Genomic DNA, 15,552 nt, shown 5'->3' with positions numbered 1-15,552 from the left:
TTTATCAAATTTATTTTTTATCAATTTTAAAAAGTAGTTGTCCACGAGTCGATCACGCTGTCGGGCGTAAGACCGCCAACAACCTAAGAAGGTACGGGCCAACTCCCGCTAGTCTTATGTTGGTGGGGGGAGGGGGGGGGGGGGGGGTGTCTCGAAGTCGTAGGATGGAACATCATTCTGCTCTATCAGCGGTGTGCCTTTGTCATCACCGCCCTAAGCCCCAAAACAAAACCGACCTACTTGCGGCATTGCTTGATGGTTTTACGTATAGCAAAAGACTATATGTGGACACTTATGTATCGGACATAAGCATCAAAAATCGAATCAAGAAGCAAGGAAAAAAAAGAACAAAAGTGGGGTGAGAGAGAGGAGACACCGATCCACCTAAAACACCGAACAGACGGAGGATGAATCGACCCTCAAAACTCATAACGAAAAGACCTGAGAAGGTAGGGCCCAAGGTCCTTGAGGTCATCCAGAAGGATTTCATTTTCTCGCTCTATTAGAATTGGATCAACCCAAGGAGGGTGTCCTTTCCAAATCCCAACCCAAGGAGGGTGTCCTTTTTTCGAACGAGTCGAAACGGGCCCGAACCGACCCGACGATCACCCACAAATGACCTCCCCTACATCGGTGTCATTCCTCCAAAAATATCTTCCATGGGCTCAATTTAATTCAACCAAATGTTCTCTCAAATAGGACTTGAAAATCTCCAAGTTCCATGAATTGAACAAAAGGAAAGCGACCCGGGGAAGACTACCATCAGCACCTCCAAGCTTATACCAAAATTAAGATTTTTCAACTCCCAACTTAATCAATAGCTTCTCATACCAAATAAACATAGAACCTTCCAATAAAGCCACATAAATGCTCACGGTCGGGGCTCACGGTCGACGGTTGGGGTCAATAGAGATGAGGAAGCAGCCACCAATGCTTTCGGCCAAGTCCACCAACAGAATAAGGAACTCACGGCTAAGGCAAGAAACAGGGCCAAAATAGGCTCACGGCCAAGGCAATCCAAGGCACAGGAAAGGGGCAACCCAAGGAACAACAAGTAAGACTCACGGCTAAGGCAACCAAAGGGACCTTCACTAGCTACTTTACCGTACCCCCTCGATATACATAAGGAAATAAATAAAGCGGTTATAAATTTTTGGATGACAAACTTGACTCATCTACAAAATCCAGACTAATCAATTCCCGCAAGGCGGACTAAACAAATCTAAAAGACCCACCGACAAGCTCACGGGTAGGGCTAAGAAAAGGCACGGGCCAACTCCAGACCAAGCTCTTGGGTAAAGGAGCTAAGGGTAGCAAGGAGCAGCTGATAAGGTTCTCGACCAAAGGCAACTAAGAGAGGGATCCACTGTCAAAGCCCACAGCCAAGGCCACCAAAAGGGGAGCTGCTAAGGCTCTCGGGAGGGGCAAAGCCCAGAAAAAACAAGCCCCAAACCAGCTTTAAATTATTTGGGGATGAACCTGCACGTATATTTAACTGAGCCAGCCAATAACATGCCAATTTAATGTCAAAATGAGTTCAATAAGTGAGCAAGAACCTGGCGACCCAGGGGCAAAATCGAGAACCTCAACAAGCAAAATCGGGCCCCATGAGAAGCTAAAACCGAGTCGTTACAAAGCCTCAAAATCGATATTTCATGAAACACACTATTTCAAATAGGCAGATCGCAACAAAAGAGCTAAATTGAGGCCTCAAAGCTAAATTACAAAAAAGCTAAATTGAGGCCTCAACAGGCAAAACCGAGCCCCACAAGAAGCTAGAACTAAGTCGTTCAAGGCTAAAACAGAATTCCAACAAAAATTAAGACTCGCATCTCAATAGAGATTAACATCGAGCCATTTCAAGGCAAAATCGAGCATCGAGCCATCCAAAGGTTAAAGAAAAATCCACATGCCTTTAAAACATCAAGATATGGAGCCAATATACTTCTTAAGCAAGAAAAACAACATAGAGAACATATTTGGGCCTCCAAAATACCTATTCTGAGCATGAAATAATTTCTCATAGATATTTAAACAGAGAGGATACCTCACGAGAAGCTAAACCAAGTCGTTAAAACAAGCTACAGGGCTTTCGAAATTAAAGAAATTTTCTCATAGCATGCATTTCAGGCCATGAAAAGCCACAGGGAGCTAAAATCGAGCCTCAATAGAGGCTAAAAAACCAAGCACAACAAGGGCCGGAAAAAAAAAAACGTGGCCTGTAAAGGCTTTAAAGACATGCCAAAGTAGGGGCCAAACTGAACCTTATAAAGGCTCAAAAACAAGAATGAATTTCCAGCTTTTTATCGTGATGATATGCAACAAGAAGTAGATAAGCATGAATCTTCTAGAGCCAACATTCCTTGACATCAAAATGAGTTACCACATTCATTCTAAGCATGGAAAATATAATAACTTCTTTCAACATGTATTTCTAGAGGAGCAAACATGCATTTTAAACTATCAATATAGTCCCAAACATTTTTTTTAAGCAAAGAAAAGAAAAGAGGCAGCCCATATATGTTTCATTTCTCACTAACCCTAGCAAGAATCCATGCTCAAATCTCAAAACAGGCCTATATTTTTACTTCCACATGCTCTTATGGTGAATATCTCAGAATACATGCAAATATATTAGACTAGCATGCTGTACCATCCAACAGAGCTATTCTCAGTGGCTCGGCAGGGAGAAATTGAAAGGAAGCGAGGCGCAGAGGAGGAGAAGTACCTCGTTAATACAGAAACAAAATAAAACCTTAGAAAAATGCTCCACAGCCTAAAATCTTTTCCAACAACAAGAGGAAACTAACCCAAGCAATAGGAACTAAAGAAGAAAGTGAGAAAGAAATTTAGCAGAGTTTCCCTTCCTTTAGAAAATTTTTGCCCCTCTGAAACGCACCAACGAAAGCCTCATATAGACCAAAGAACAGGAGAATGAATGATTAGGAGATCATATACGATTCGAAGGATCGAGAGGATCTGGCGCCCCCATACGGGTGTGCGAGAGGCAGAGGATGAGATTCTCGCAGAGGATGAGATACGATAAGGGATGGGTCGCAGGATCGTCCCGCGTGCGCGAGGCGAGCTCGGGAACGAGACTCCAACGACATGAAGGAGCGGGCCAGGTGGAACCGAGTGAGCCGAAGCTAGGGCAGAGGTCCACGGGCTCAAGCTCAATCAAACAGGACGGCGAAGAGCACGACGGTGTCAAATCAATGCATACAGTCAATCTTAAGGCCAACAGTCCTATAGTGATGCTCCTTGAGTTTCTCCACAGTAGCCTTACCTACTAAGTAATAGCGGTCAAAAAAACCATGTGGGACGTCAAGTCGAGCGAAGAAAAGCTCAGAATTTCTAATGGGGAAGACTCCTTTGCTAGCTTTTTAGGAGTAGTCGACAGGGAAGTCCTACGGCTAGACCCTAGGCTATTAAAGAGGAGAAAAACTACACCTCCGCCAAAAGTGAGGCCAACACACTTTTATGAGACCGATGAATCGGTATTCAGGACTTACATTGGAAAGTTTGTTGTTATGTACTTTGATGACATCCTTGTCTGCAACATATCTGAAGAGATGCACTTGCAACATCTGAGTATGGTCTTTGAGGTTATTTGATTGGAGAAGCTATATGCCCACCCTAAGTAGTGTCACTTCATGATGACACATGTATGTTTTTTGCGAAATATTATATCTGGTGCAGGCATTCAAATAGATCCTATGAAGATAGAGGCTCTTTTGAGTTAGACCCCACAACCGTTTACAAGGCCGAGGCAGTTTTTTGGGGCTATCTTTTTATTGGAGATTCATTAGGAGCTTCAACACCATTACAACTCCCCTAACATAGTTCTTGATAGAAGAGAAGTTTTAGTGAGCAGAGGCCGCTCAATCCAACTTTGACATTCTAAAGAAGAAAGTGACTCAGGCCTCAGTGTTTGCACTACTAGATTTTAGTGAGTTATTCGAGTTGGAATGTGATGCTTCTAATGTGAGGATTGTAGTAGTGTTGAGCCAGGGAGGGCACCCCATAGCCTTCTTTAGTGAGAAGCTGAGTGAGTCCAAGAGCAAGTGTTCGACACATGATAGGGAGTTCTATACTATTTGGAGAGCTCTTAGTCACTGGAGTCACTAATTTTTTTATTTATGTGTTTACTTTAGGCTCTGAGGCTCCTGAAAGCATGCTAAAGAGCATATATGCTTTTTGGTTTGAGTTCGTGGCTTCATTTCAGTTTGTGCTGAAACAAAAGGCAGGAGTCAGAATCGAGTAGCACATGCTTTGAGCCATCGCCACTTACTGATCACCTCCATGCAGGCTAGAGTTATGAATTTCAAGGCAGTGAAGGAGCTGTATGAGACAGATGAGGACTTCATGGAGATCTGGGATAAATATCAAGAGAAGCCTATAGAAAAGTATCTCTTATTTGATGTCTACCTTTTCCATATGAACATTTTGTGTGTTCTCAGATATTCATTAAGAGAGTCCTTCATACAGGAGAGTCGTCGTGAGGGATTATTAAGTCATTTTAGCATGGACATGACTCGGATTTGTGAGTTTTTTTTTTTTTTTTGGCTTAGACTTGCAAGGGATGTAGAGAGGTATGTCAGGTCGTATAGAGATTATTACCTGACAAAAACCAGAGGGCAGATTATAGGGTTATACACACCATTACTAGTACCAGAGGTTCCATGGTTGGATGTTAGTATGAACTTTGTTGTGGGTCTTCCTACGACATTGAAATAAGGATTCAGTGATGGGAGCGGTTGACGGGTTTTTGAAGATGGCTCATTTTGTACTTTATCATAAGACACTGAATGCATCACATGCAGCTGATCTATATTTCAGGGAGATAGTATTTCTGATACGAATGCCAAGTTCCTAGGCCACTTTTGGAAGAATTTATCTTAGAAGTTTGGTAATAAGCTTTAGTTCAACTCAAGAGCCCACCCACAAACAGATGTGATAGAGGTGGTGAAAAGGAGTTTGGGGATTCTCTTGAGGTGTTTTACAGAGAAGTTCAATCAGAGGGATCTAATTCTAGCCCAAACTGAATTTGCTTACAATAGGTTCATAATCCAGACTATAGGACGTATTCTCTTTGAGATTGCGTATGAGCACACTTAAGTTATTACCACTTCTTGCTGCGGAGGTTAGTGTGGATGTTGAGGGCAGAGTGCAGAGATTCAAAGGCCACAGAAGGAGTAGAGAGAGACACTAAGCAAAATCACAAGTATTAAGAGCAAACTAATAAAATCAGGAAGAAAGTGACATTTCGGTAGGGAGATCTTGTGTGGAATAAATTGAAGAAAGAGAGGTTTTCTGTGAGATCTTTTGGAAAACTCAAATCCAAAGTTGATGGACCTGTTAGCACCTCAACAAGCTGAATGAAAACACTTATAGAATTGACTCATCAGGAGATTATAATATTGTTGCTACCTCCACGTGGTTGACATGACTCAATACTATGAGGAGACAGAAGCTTCGACGGATGAGGTCGAAGCTCCCCCTACCCCAACAAATTGATGCAGGTCATTTTATTTACCTAGACATGTTCACTCCAAAGTTATTGAGAGCTGCCAACCCTCTAGCCTTAGTAGTGCTACGTCTTTTTAAGAGGAGATCCACTTCTAATTATCTAGGAATATATATTTGTTTTTTGTCGATTTTTAGGGTTTATTTTTTTAGTGATTTGTTTTAGGCAACCGCTGATATCTCCTTCTTCCTTTACTAGCTGTATCTTAAGGTTCAAGTGGTGCTCCTATCATATTTTTTGTCTTTAGATGATGTTTATCCTTTCTATTCCTTTCCCCCATCATTTTAGACATCACTCCCACATCTCCTATCATTGTTTGCTTGCTGCTGCCATCCATAAAAAAACTTGCTTTTTTCTGCGTCCAACCTGCTGCTGTTGCCTAAGTACAACAACTGTCTTGCTTTCCTCCCTTTCCAGCTTACTAGCCACTTCCTTGCCACCACCCTGAAGGTCCAAGCCCTAACTAACATCACTTACACCCTATGAGTGTACTCCCTAGTATTTTCCATTATTATTTGATTTCATTTTGTTGTATTTTCAATTTCTGGTTTCTATAAAATTAGTAGTGGTTGTGTTGTGTTTCTCCTCACTTTATTTTCATATGATTCCTGTACAAAATGTTTTGTTTTTGGCCCATGCATAAATTTGCTTATCACACAGGTGGGAAGCTGGTCCAAAACCATTCGATGGAATTTGGGCCCCATGGTGGTACAGTAGCGTACACAAATCAATGGGCTTCCAAGCATCACGAGCATATCCAGTGGTATGAATTCTCATTTGTAGGTCATGCTTTAGTTGTGGAGTAATCTTACTATTGGTGATGCGGAAGTTTAGAGTATGTTTCTTTCATTCCGTGTACTATCATCAACCATTTTAATCTCATTTGTTACACCCCTCTCTGTTATAACTTATTAATGAAGACTTTTCTTCCGGAACTCTGGATGCGCAGGGATGATAATTTGAAATTTTTATTAATATATATTTATATATTTATTTGTAAATACATGGTTGATATGTATGCTATCTACCTGCCATACTCTCTTAGTTTATAGGATTGGATCATGGTCTCAGATCATATCGTCTTCTTTCATGTATTTCTTTCAGGTTTTGTAATTTTCCTATGTTTCTTTCATGCTTTGTAAGTTTTAAAATGTTTGTGATCCTCCTTATATTTTTCCGTATAATGCTGTAGACAATAATATCATATTTTCTGAGTTGTATTCCTGTGAGATTATTAACTTTTTTGGAAGTATATTTTTCTCCTGTGCTCACCATTCTTGTTGCAGGACATCAACCATACTTTGGAGATCAAAACTTAATCGTTGATATGCTTTGTAGCTTAGTGTAGCTTAAGGAGACTTAACTTTCTGTTTATAATGTAACTATACATGCAGGCTAACATTTCACTTTCCTTTACTACAATAATCTCGTCTCACATGATTTATTTTCAAAACTTCTATGTTTCTGTTTAGTTTTTTTTCACTCTACCTATTTGTTTCAGCCATTTCCTCTAGCTCTATATGACTTGTTGGAACAAAGTTTGCCATTCTACAAACTGCTTAGACGCCATGTGAGGCTAACTTCTTCTCTGCAACCTCCTTCACCTGCTCCAACTCTTCCAGTCCCTGCCAATGAGAAAATACTTGTCTGGGTAGGTGATGAGCTTGTTCCTCGAGAAGATGCAAAGGTATTTCTACTTTTACTTAATGTCATAGATAGTCCGGCTTACGTATTTTGTCTGAACATTTACTTTTGAAGGTTTCAGTATTTGATTCAGTTGTACAAGGAGGTGATGCAGTTTGGGAGGGACTACGCATTTATGACGGGAAGATCTTTAAGTTAAATGAGCATTTAGACAGGTATTTAGATTGAAATTTTTTTATTGTTGAATAATCTGTAATCTTACTAGCGTTTGATTGCTATGGAAACTTCTTTTTTATTCAGATTGTTTGACTCAGCCAAAGCTTTAGCTTTCCTCAATTTTCCAAGCCATGAAGCGGTCGGAATCTATTTTGTTCTTTGATTATGATTCTAATTTCTTATTATGTCTTAAAAATCTGAATTTGATTAGCTTCAAGGCATCGGATGAAGTGTATCTTTCATTTATTCTTGATATACGTTCTGTTCTAATTATATCTCAGATTAAGGAAGCTATCTTCACAACTCTCAACTCGAATGGCATGCTTGACAATGCTCACATCAGGCTCACTTTAACTCGTGGTAAAAAGGTCATCATGAAATGCTCTCTTATTAACATTCCTGGATCTTCTTTTTAGTATGTAATATTTGAATTAAATGTGCTCGTTTTAAAATGTTTTTAACTTTTTCAATACTTATATCATTCAGGTTACTTCTGGAATGAGTCCAGCATTCAATCTCTATGGATGCACTTTAATAGGTATCCTTAATCAATTTTCTATACCTTGCCTTTTGAATGTTTTTTAAAATTATATCGCCTTAAATTTTGTTCATTAAAAAAAAACTTGAGCAAGCTTGTTTGATAACTATACTATGGATGCTACTTTCTGATTGATGGATTGACAGCTTTACAGAGTTTCTTTGTCCTTATTGTCTCATAATCCAGTGATGATAAATGTTTATATGGTTTGGCTGCAATTTATGTTCAGCTTGATTTTGATTGGATACTGCAGTGCTTGCTGAATGGAAACCGCCTGTTTATGATAATTCCAGAGGCATAAATCTGGTGACTGCCACCACACGTCGCAACTCACCAAATGTAAGTCACTTTTAACTCCTTTAACCAGAATGTATACTTTGCTTCAGGTTCCTGATTGTCGATCAAGGTTTCAACAATTCAAACAATTTAAGAAAATTCATTTGATCAAAACTTTCTTTCGCTTTTTTTTGTTTTTTGTTTTAGGTTTTAGTGCAAATTTTGCAAAAGAAGCCTGAAGTTTTGATAAAAACTCATCCTCATCATTATTAGTCATGCTTCATGATGACTCCTGGTTAAACCTAAGTTTCAACTAATTGAATCGGCCACCAACATTTATTATGGAACTCAACTATTAGAACAGGGATAGTTTCATTTAACTATAGGACTTCTAATAAATATCATATTTCATATATTTAACATTAAATTTTTATCATATACATTAAATGACCACGCTTCCTACTTTACAATCAAACTTAAGCATCAAAATATAAAATAGTTGATTCAACCTTGTATTTTCTGTATTTGAAATATTATTTGAAGTAATATCTTGTGAGCTTTATGGCTAAAAAAAAACTCTAGTATAGATTTCAAAATATCTGGTGTGCTATATGGCATAGTATAGATTTCAAATATCTGGTGTGCTATATGGCAAAAAAAAAAAAACTCATAGTATAGGGTTCAAATAGTCAAGGAAAATAAACATTAGAGTATCTCAATTATGAAACATAAGGGTTAAGATCATAAGCATATTCTATTCTAGTGCATTATGTATAATCATTGCAAAGAATTTTTTTGAAAAATTATACAACATAACATTAAGTGAGACAATCTCATTAAAAGAAATTTAATACATATGTTTTGTGAAACCCCTTAAGTAGATAAAGTCAAACTCTTAAACATCGAGACGTCATTTTGGTGTAACGGTGGAATTTTATTAGGAACTCCAAAGATAAATGTGCTCGTCATGGAACACTCTTAGGATGGGTGATCTCTTGCAAAGTTACACAAACGGGGCAAACCCGTGAGACCATTAGACCAAAGCGGAGAATATTTTGATGGGTGAGAGTTCAGGTTGTCACAAATGTTATCAAAGTATTACACCAGCTAGAAAATGGGAACTAAGTGCTATACAAAGTGCTACGCCATGGGAGCCAACTCTTGAACCCTGGATGGGACAATGTGCTACAGGGTGGGAGTCACCTCTTGAATGTATAGGGGCCACTTGTAGTGTCCATCTACATGGTGGATGATTATGGGTGTAGAGTAATGATTAGGGCATCAGTTACTTAAGTGAGAGATTGTGAAATCCCTTTAGTAGATGACCAAACTCTTAAACATCGAGATGCCTTTTGGTATAGCGGTGAAATTTTATTAGAAACTCCAAAGTTAAGCGTGCTCGCCATAGAAAACTCTTAGGATGTAGACTTCCTGAGAAGTTGTGCCAACTGGACAAAACCATGAGGCCATTAGGCTAAAGTGGACAATACTTTGATGAGTGAGAGTTCGGGCTGTCATATATTTAACGTTTAATAATGATATGCACTACACTAATCAAGACTTATTAACATAAGAGATTAGTCTTTTCATAGTTACCAATTTTAGAACTTCCCTAGTGTTATTTATACTCACATCTTGGAGCATTAGAACAGTATCATTTGATATCAGAGCTTGACAAACCTTAAAATTTTAGGGATGTCTTTCTTGCTCCAAAAATAAAAAAATTCCTCCATCGTACCTCAACCATTATTACCGTGATTTTTATCACAAATTTTCAATCATCCTATCTCCACTAAAAATTTACTCTAACATCTACCGCTGAAACCATAATTTTTTTGATCTATAACTCTACACTTGTCGAAATCTTAATCAAGAGATAATTACATAATGTCCCTTAGAAGAAATCTACAAAGAGTTGTCCAAGAAAATATTATGGAGGATGTGCAGTGTAAAATTCTCCAATTGCAATAAAAGCTAGCTGCCTTTGAAATGAGGCAACTCATAGGGGTCACCTATAGCCACAAAAGTGACTCGCCAGATCGAGAGAAGAAAATGAATTCCTTCCACCATGAAGTCTTCATTGATGAAGAACTAATACTCGATAATTTGGTATTGAATATCAGATAAGAAGCTAGGATTTTATATTAAAAGGTGGATTTATTGGATTTTGACAATTGTCTGGATCCGAATGAGCTCATCATGTGAATCCTGATAATAGAACAAGTCTTTGAGTGCAAGGAAGTTCTGCCAAATAGAAAGATAAAGATAACCTTCATTGAGTTAAGATTGCATCTCTATTGTGAGAAAATTTAAAGCGCCTAATTATCGAGGTATTAGTTCTTCATCACCGAAGACTTCATGGTGGAAGGGATTCACTTCCTTCTCTCGAGTTGGTGAGTCACTTTTGTGGCTATAGGTGACCTTTATGAGTTGTCTCCTTTCAAAGGCAGCCAACGTGAGGGAAAAAAATAAAAGTACTACCGGTCCTCGGTGAAAATGGAGATACAATTCAAGTATCTACCATTTCATTACAGACTGGTCGTATTCTCAAGAATTCATTTACAGCATAAAGATCTCTCAGTAGAGCACACAACAAAGTTCAAACAATTTTTTTCTTAAATTTGAACTAATGGAGCCAGAAGGGAGCATCTTAGCTTGATAATATGGGGGTTGAGATCATCCATTTACAACGTGGTACAATTACAATCTTATTGGACATTATAGGATGTATAGATGCTAGCACTTTAGGTAAAGAGACAACACAATAATATCAGATCCACATTACCCTTCAAATAAGGTTTAGTTATCAGATCGGTCGACAAAAGTATACCCAATGGAGCGCCTAAGACAATTACGCCTAAGGAGAGATCAATCCAGTGTAGAGAAAAGGTGGAGCCCAACTAAGTTAATTTTAGGTTTGTTTGACCTACAACTCACTTCCTAGGTTGCCACTACTAAGGTATGTCCAACATTTCATCACTTTAGATTGAGACGAGAAATATCTGGGCTTTTTTTTGGAAGATTATGGAATATACTAAGTCCTAAGCTATAATTCAGTTCAACAACACACCCATAGATGGATGACTAGAAGTGCATGGTGAACCGTAGCTTTGAAAATATTCTTAGTTGTTTTGGTAAAATGAACAACCAACAATGAGATTTAGGTACTTTTGGAAAAGAAAGCAAAGCCTTCCCCACCCAAGGAGAATGACACAGGAGCTCTCTCGCAAAACCGTAGATTGTGGATCTCACGATTGCAGGGTCTATAACACTCAAAATTTGAGAAACAGGTAAAGTTAGATAATTTTAAAAATGTATCCCAAATTTTGCATTCCCCGAAATTCAATCGAAGTAATTTTATAAAATTTTATGCATTAAATCGATCAATTTGATATATATAACTATATTTGAATTATGAATGAAATAAGAGATATAAAAATAATAAGATGTTAAGTTAATTATTTTGATTAACCTTAATTAAAATCCTAATCTCCCGCACCTTAATTGTTCACATCCGACTCTCTCGTACTTCCTCACGCATGCAAATGTCTGATGAGATCGAACGACTAAGAAGTAAATAGGACAATGTTAAAATGTTGTGCTCCCTCATTCTCCCCTCTCCCTGTTCTCTTTTTTGCGGATTGAATAGCTCACGCGATCTGGGTACTGTGACCGTGCAAACTGAGTGATCTGCTGAATGTCGCAGCTAGCGGCCGAGTTCCGGGAAGAAATCTAAAGGTACGAAACTCATTTTAGCGATATTTGTGACATTCTTTTCCTTCACGTTTCTATTTTGGCGCATGCCACAAATTGTTGCACTTTTTCGTTTCCGATAGTTGTAACAGAGATGAACTTGTGTCGGAAGAAAAAAATTCTTTTAGCGCTAAATCAGTCAAGTAATGGGATGATTAAAGGAATAGAAAGAAGAATAATCGACATGATCAGAGAAGGGCTATTTATGTCAAGAATTCCTTTTGTGGTAACAATTTGTAAATGAATTATATTTTGGGTTAAATCACAAAGTAAGCTAAGTTTTCATGAAATCCTAAGATGTTGATGAATTTCGGGTTGTTTACACTAGGCGGCGGGCTGAAGATGAGCTTGGGGAATTTGTCGTAGGGCTGCACTATAGATTCAGGTGAAATAATCATGTGTGAATTTAAGAAGAATAAATCTCTTTAGATTTTCATGTTATTTTATGTTTGAAACTATTGCATTAATGCATATTGTGGATGAATAAGTGCATTGATTGTATTAATTTCGATTGACTGCCCCTTATAATACATGTGATTTTACTATGCTATGAATCTGATGAATATGCTTATGAAATCATTGTTTGTAAGTATTCATTTGCTATGATATTTGAAACGCCAATGATAAATGTTTGTTACACAGGAATTATATTTTAAAAAATGTCACAAGTGATGTTATATGTATGTTATTACATGAATACTTGCAACTACAAATGATAGAGATCGATGAACTTCCTTACTCCTGGTATTCAGACAGTGATGAAACTTGGAGAAATGTTGGGATCAGACTGCGACGGAACGTAGTGAATCATTAGTACGAAGGGGCTATTGATAACTGCTTTAAGAAAGCCACATCAACATGCTACAATTTGCTCTAAGAAAATTACATGGATCAAACAATCATTTCACAACATAAATTCAAGTAAAAAAACTTAGTTTCTAGGCATCGATACAGAGCACACAAGAAATTTCTTTGATAGAAAATCACAGTTTACAAAAACCAAAGAGAAGAATAAACCCGAATCAAATTTCCTTATGCTCCGAGCTAATCTCCTTCTACATTATGCTTTGCCCTTGGACTTCCTCTCAATATTCTCAAAGCAACATCCATTACACTCATACACACACTCCTCAAGCACCCTCTATTGTTCCCCGTGTTCTCCAAACTCTCCTCCCATCTTCAGATCGCTTGTTTGGCCTCCCTCTTCAACCAAACCGTCACTTGAACTGCAAAATCGCCCAATGTCGATAAGGGGCGTCGAGGAGCTGAGTGGATTATGTCGGGATGTTGTGGTTGGGTGTTGCGGCGATGAGCTCCAAAGCCGCTTTTTGTTACTCTGAAGCTTCATTCTGCTGGTTCGAGTGTCGTGGTGCTGTTGAGGTATGGTGTTGGGGAGACGGGGCACTAGCATCAGGCGTTGATTTTCCATGCTCTCGAAATTTTGGCTGAATTTATTTGTTGATAGTGTTGAGGAGCCCCTAGAATGGCGCTGTGGCACTCAATGATGGTGTAGGGCGCTCCACGCAAGCGTCAGGGTGCTCATTATGATTTAACTCAATTTTTCCCTAGGTGCACAGTTCTTCTCTGTATACTGCATATAATACCACAAAAACTTCATAAAATCGTAAAAACGATAGTTGGAAAAACACATAACAACACGACATATTTTACACGTCATCCAGACCTCACTGTTTTGTCGTTTCACTGCTGTTACCAACCGGACAGCCGTCAAAATTGATGTACCCGCTCTTTACAACAGAAAATGGTCGTTTTTTTGCTTTTGGTTCGTTGTCCAACCACCGTTCAACACCAAATTTCAGCCACCATCCATCCTCCCACTCATGTTACCCATCCTACAACTTTTCTAATGTCTTTTTGTATTCTCTCACACCTTATAGGGGCTATAGAATGTTATCAGTTAGGGTGGTCCATTTTGCGGCAATATGTGAGCAATTTTAATTGCGGTTGAGGCATTTCAAGCCCAATTTCACATAATATTATGTTCATAGTATGTTATTTTTGAATTCAGTTACCATTACAAGTTAAGACAAGAATCCATTCCACATTTTCCAACTAATTGAAAGAAATAATCAACAACAAGGTATCTCTCCAATGGCACCAACTAAAACTAACTTTACTCAAAGACCAAACTTGTAAACAAAAATTACAACAAGCAGAAACAAAATCAGATCTAAATTTCAAAGGTGAAATCCATAGTGCCAATCTGAAGATGGGCTGTGAACAACTCAATCATGAACCCATTCGACCGCAACTCAAGATTGGCTCAAATCCATTTGATCCAAACTCAAGCAGATTATACTATTTTCATTTATGCCAAGCCTGGCTCATCACTTTTGACCAGATTTGGACGCAACCTAATACCCCAATCGATTTTCAAATGATTCTAAATATCTTATGAATACAATTTTTGACCAGATTTGGACGCAACCTAATACCCCAATCGATTTTCAAATGATTCTAAATATCTTATGAATACTTTTTTGTCTAATATAAGATAACCTCAAACATTAAAATAACATAAATATGTATATATAGATATAAATATATAGCAGCATGCATTACATATAAGAATGCGCATGCATTACATATAAGAATGTGCATGCATTAACAGATATAATTTACTACTTTCAGATCAGATCTACACCTGGTGCACCCGAGTACAGGCCCAACTCAAATCATAACTTTAATTCAAACAAGGAATGAGTAGATAGTTGGATCATAAATTTTCTCTCAAACACCACTCCAGCCAACTCAAAAAACAAAATGAATAGATATGATCTTAGAAAGGTTAGCTTATCTACTCAAGGAGCCACTAAATAGAACGATAGAGAGAGCGAGAGAGAGACCTTTCCTAATCGGCGGTGTCCCAAATTTGAGCCTTAATAATCTTGTCGTCGACATTCATGCTCTTGGTGGCGAACTCCACACCGATGGTGGATTTGGATTCCAGGTTGAACTCATTCCTCGTGAACCGAGAGAGAAGATTAGACTTGCCGACACCGGAATCACCGATCAGCACAAGCTTAAACAAGTAGTCATAGTCGTCCTCCGCCCTGTAACTCGCCATTCTCTCTCCTCCACCTTCGAGATTGTTCTGAGAAGGGACAGCAAAAGCCCTAATGGGAGTGCAGAGAACTCAAAACGAACTCGGGATTTTGTATCTCTCCCCTGCTCTGCTCTTCTGTCGCGTGTACCCTCCCTTTCAAATGATTTTTTTTCTTATATATATATATATATTCATGAAGGAGCAGAGATTTTGGTCGGTAAGTGTTGAGAAAATAAGGGCAAAGAAAACAGTAACGACACAAATCCAGAAGAACACAGAGATTTAACGAGATTCGACAAAGATGCCTACGTCCTCGGGAGCAGAGCGGCGAGTTCCTTTCAATAATCAGAAAAGAGTTTACAGATTCAGGGATACCTCCTGGGGTTACTAACAGGCTTATTTATAACCCCAGGAGTAAACCTAGGCACAATATGTGATTACAACATTACCCCTGTACCATACCGCGGGGCTTTGCCCCCGCCCCCCAACCCACGTAACTTCCCAATTTGGACAGATTCTTCCGCTCCGCTC

The 15,552-nt window shown here is 38.6% G+C and overlaps 1 protein-coding gene across 2 annotated transcripts in view; it reads left to right on the top strand.

Moving 5' to 3' along the window:
• LOC110030790 (branched-chain-amino-acid aminotransferase-like protein 1) overlaps positions 1-15,552 on the top strand; it is a 106,518-nt gene that overhangs the window by 45,187 nt on the left and 45,779 nt on the right. For both annotated transcript variants that reach the window (XM_020733707.1, XM_020733708.1), the window contains exons 7-13: positions 6,188-6,290; positions 7,029-7,214; positions 7,286-7,386; positions 7,472-7,526; positions 7,669-7,755; positions 7,874-7,925; positions 8,179-8,264. In XM_020733707.1, the coding sequence (XP_020589366.1) occupies positions 6,188-6,290; positions 7,029-7,214; positions 7,286-7,386; positions 7,472-7,526; positions 7,669-7,755; positions 7,874-7,925; positions 8,179-8,264 (670 nt within the window). The remainder of the gene's footprint in view (positions 1-6,187; positions 6,291-7,028; positions 7,215-7,285; positions 7,387-7,471; positions 7,527-7,668; positions 7,756-7,873; positions 7,926-8,178; positions 8,265-15,552) is intronic.

This window comes from Phalaenopsis equestris, unplaced genomic scaffold (genome assembly GCF_001263595.1).
Source record: "Phalaenopsis equestris unplaced genomic scaffold, ASM126359v1 Scaffold000761, whole genome shotgun sequence".
In the NCBI taxonomy this organism is placed as follows: Eukaryota; Viridiplantae; Streptophyta; class Magnoliopsida; order Asparagales; family Orchidaceae; genus Phalaenopsis; species Phalaenopsis equestris.
The sequence above is the reverse complement of the archived record's forward strand: the minus strand, read 5'-3'. Positions and strand labels throughout refer to the sequence as shown.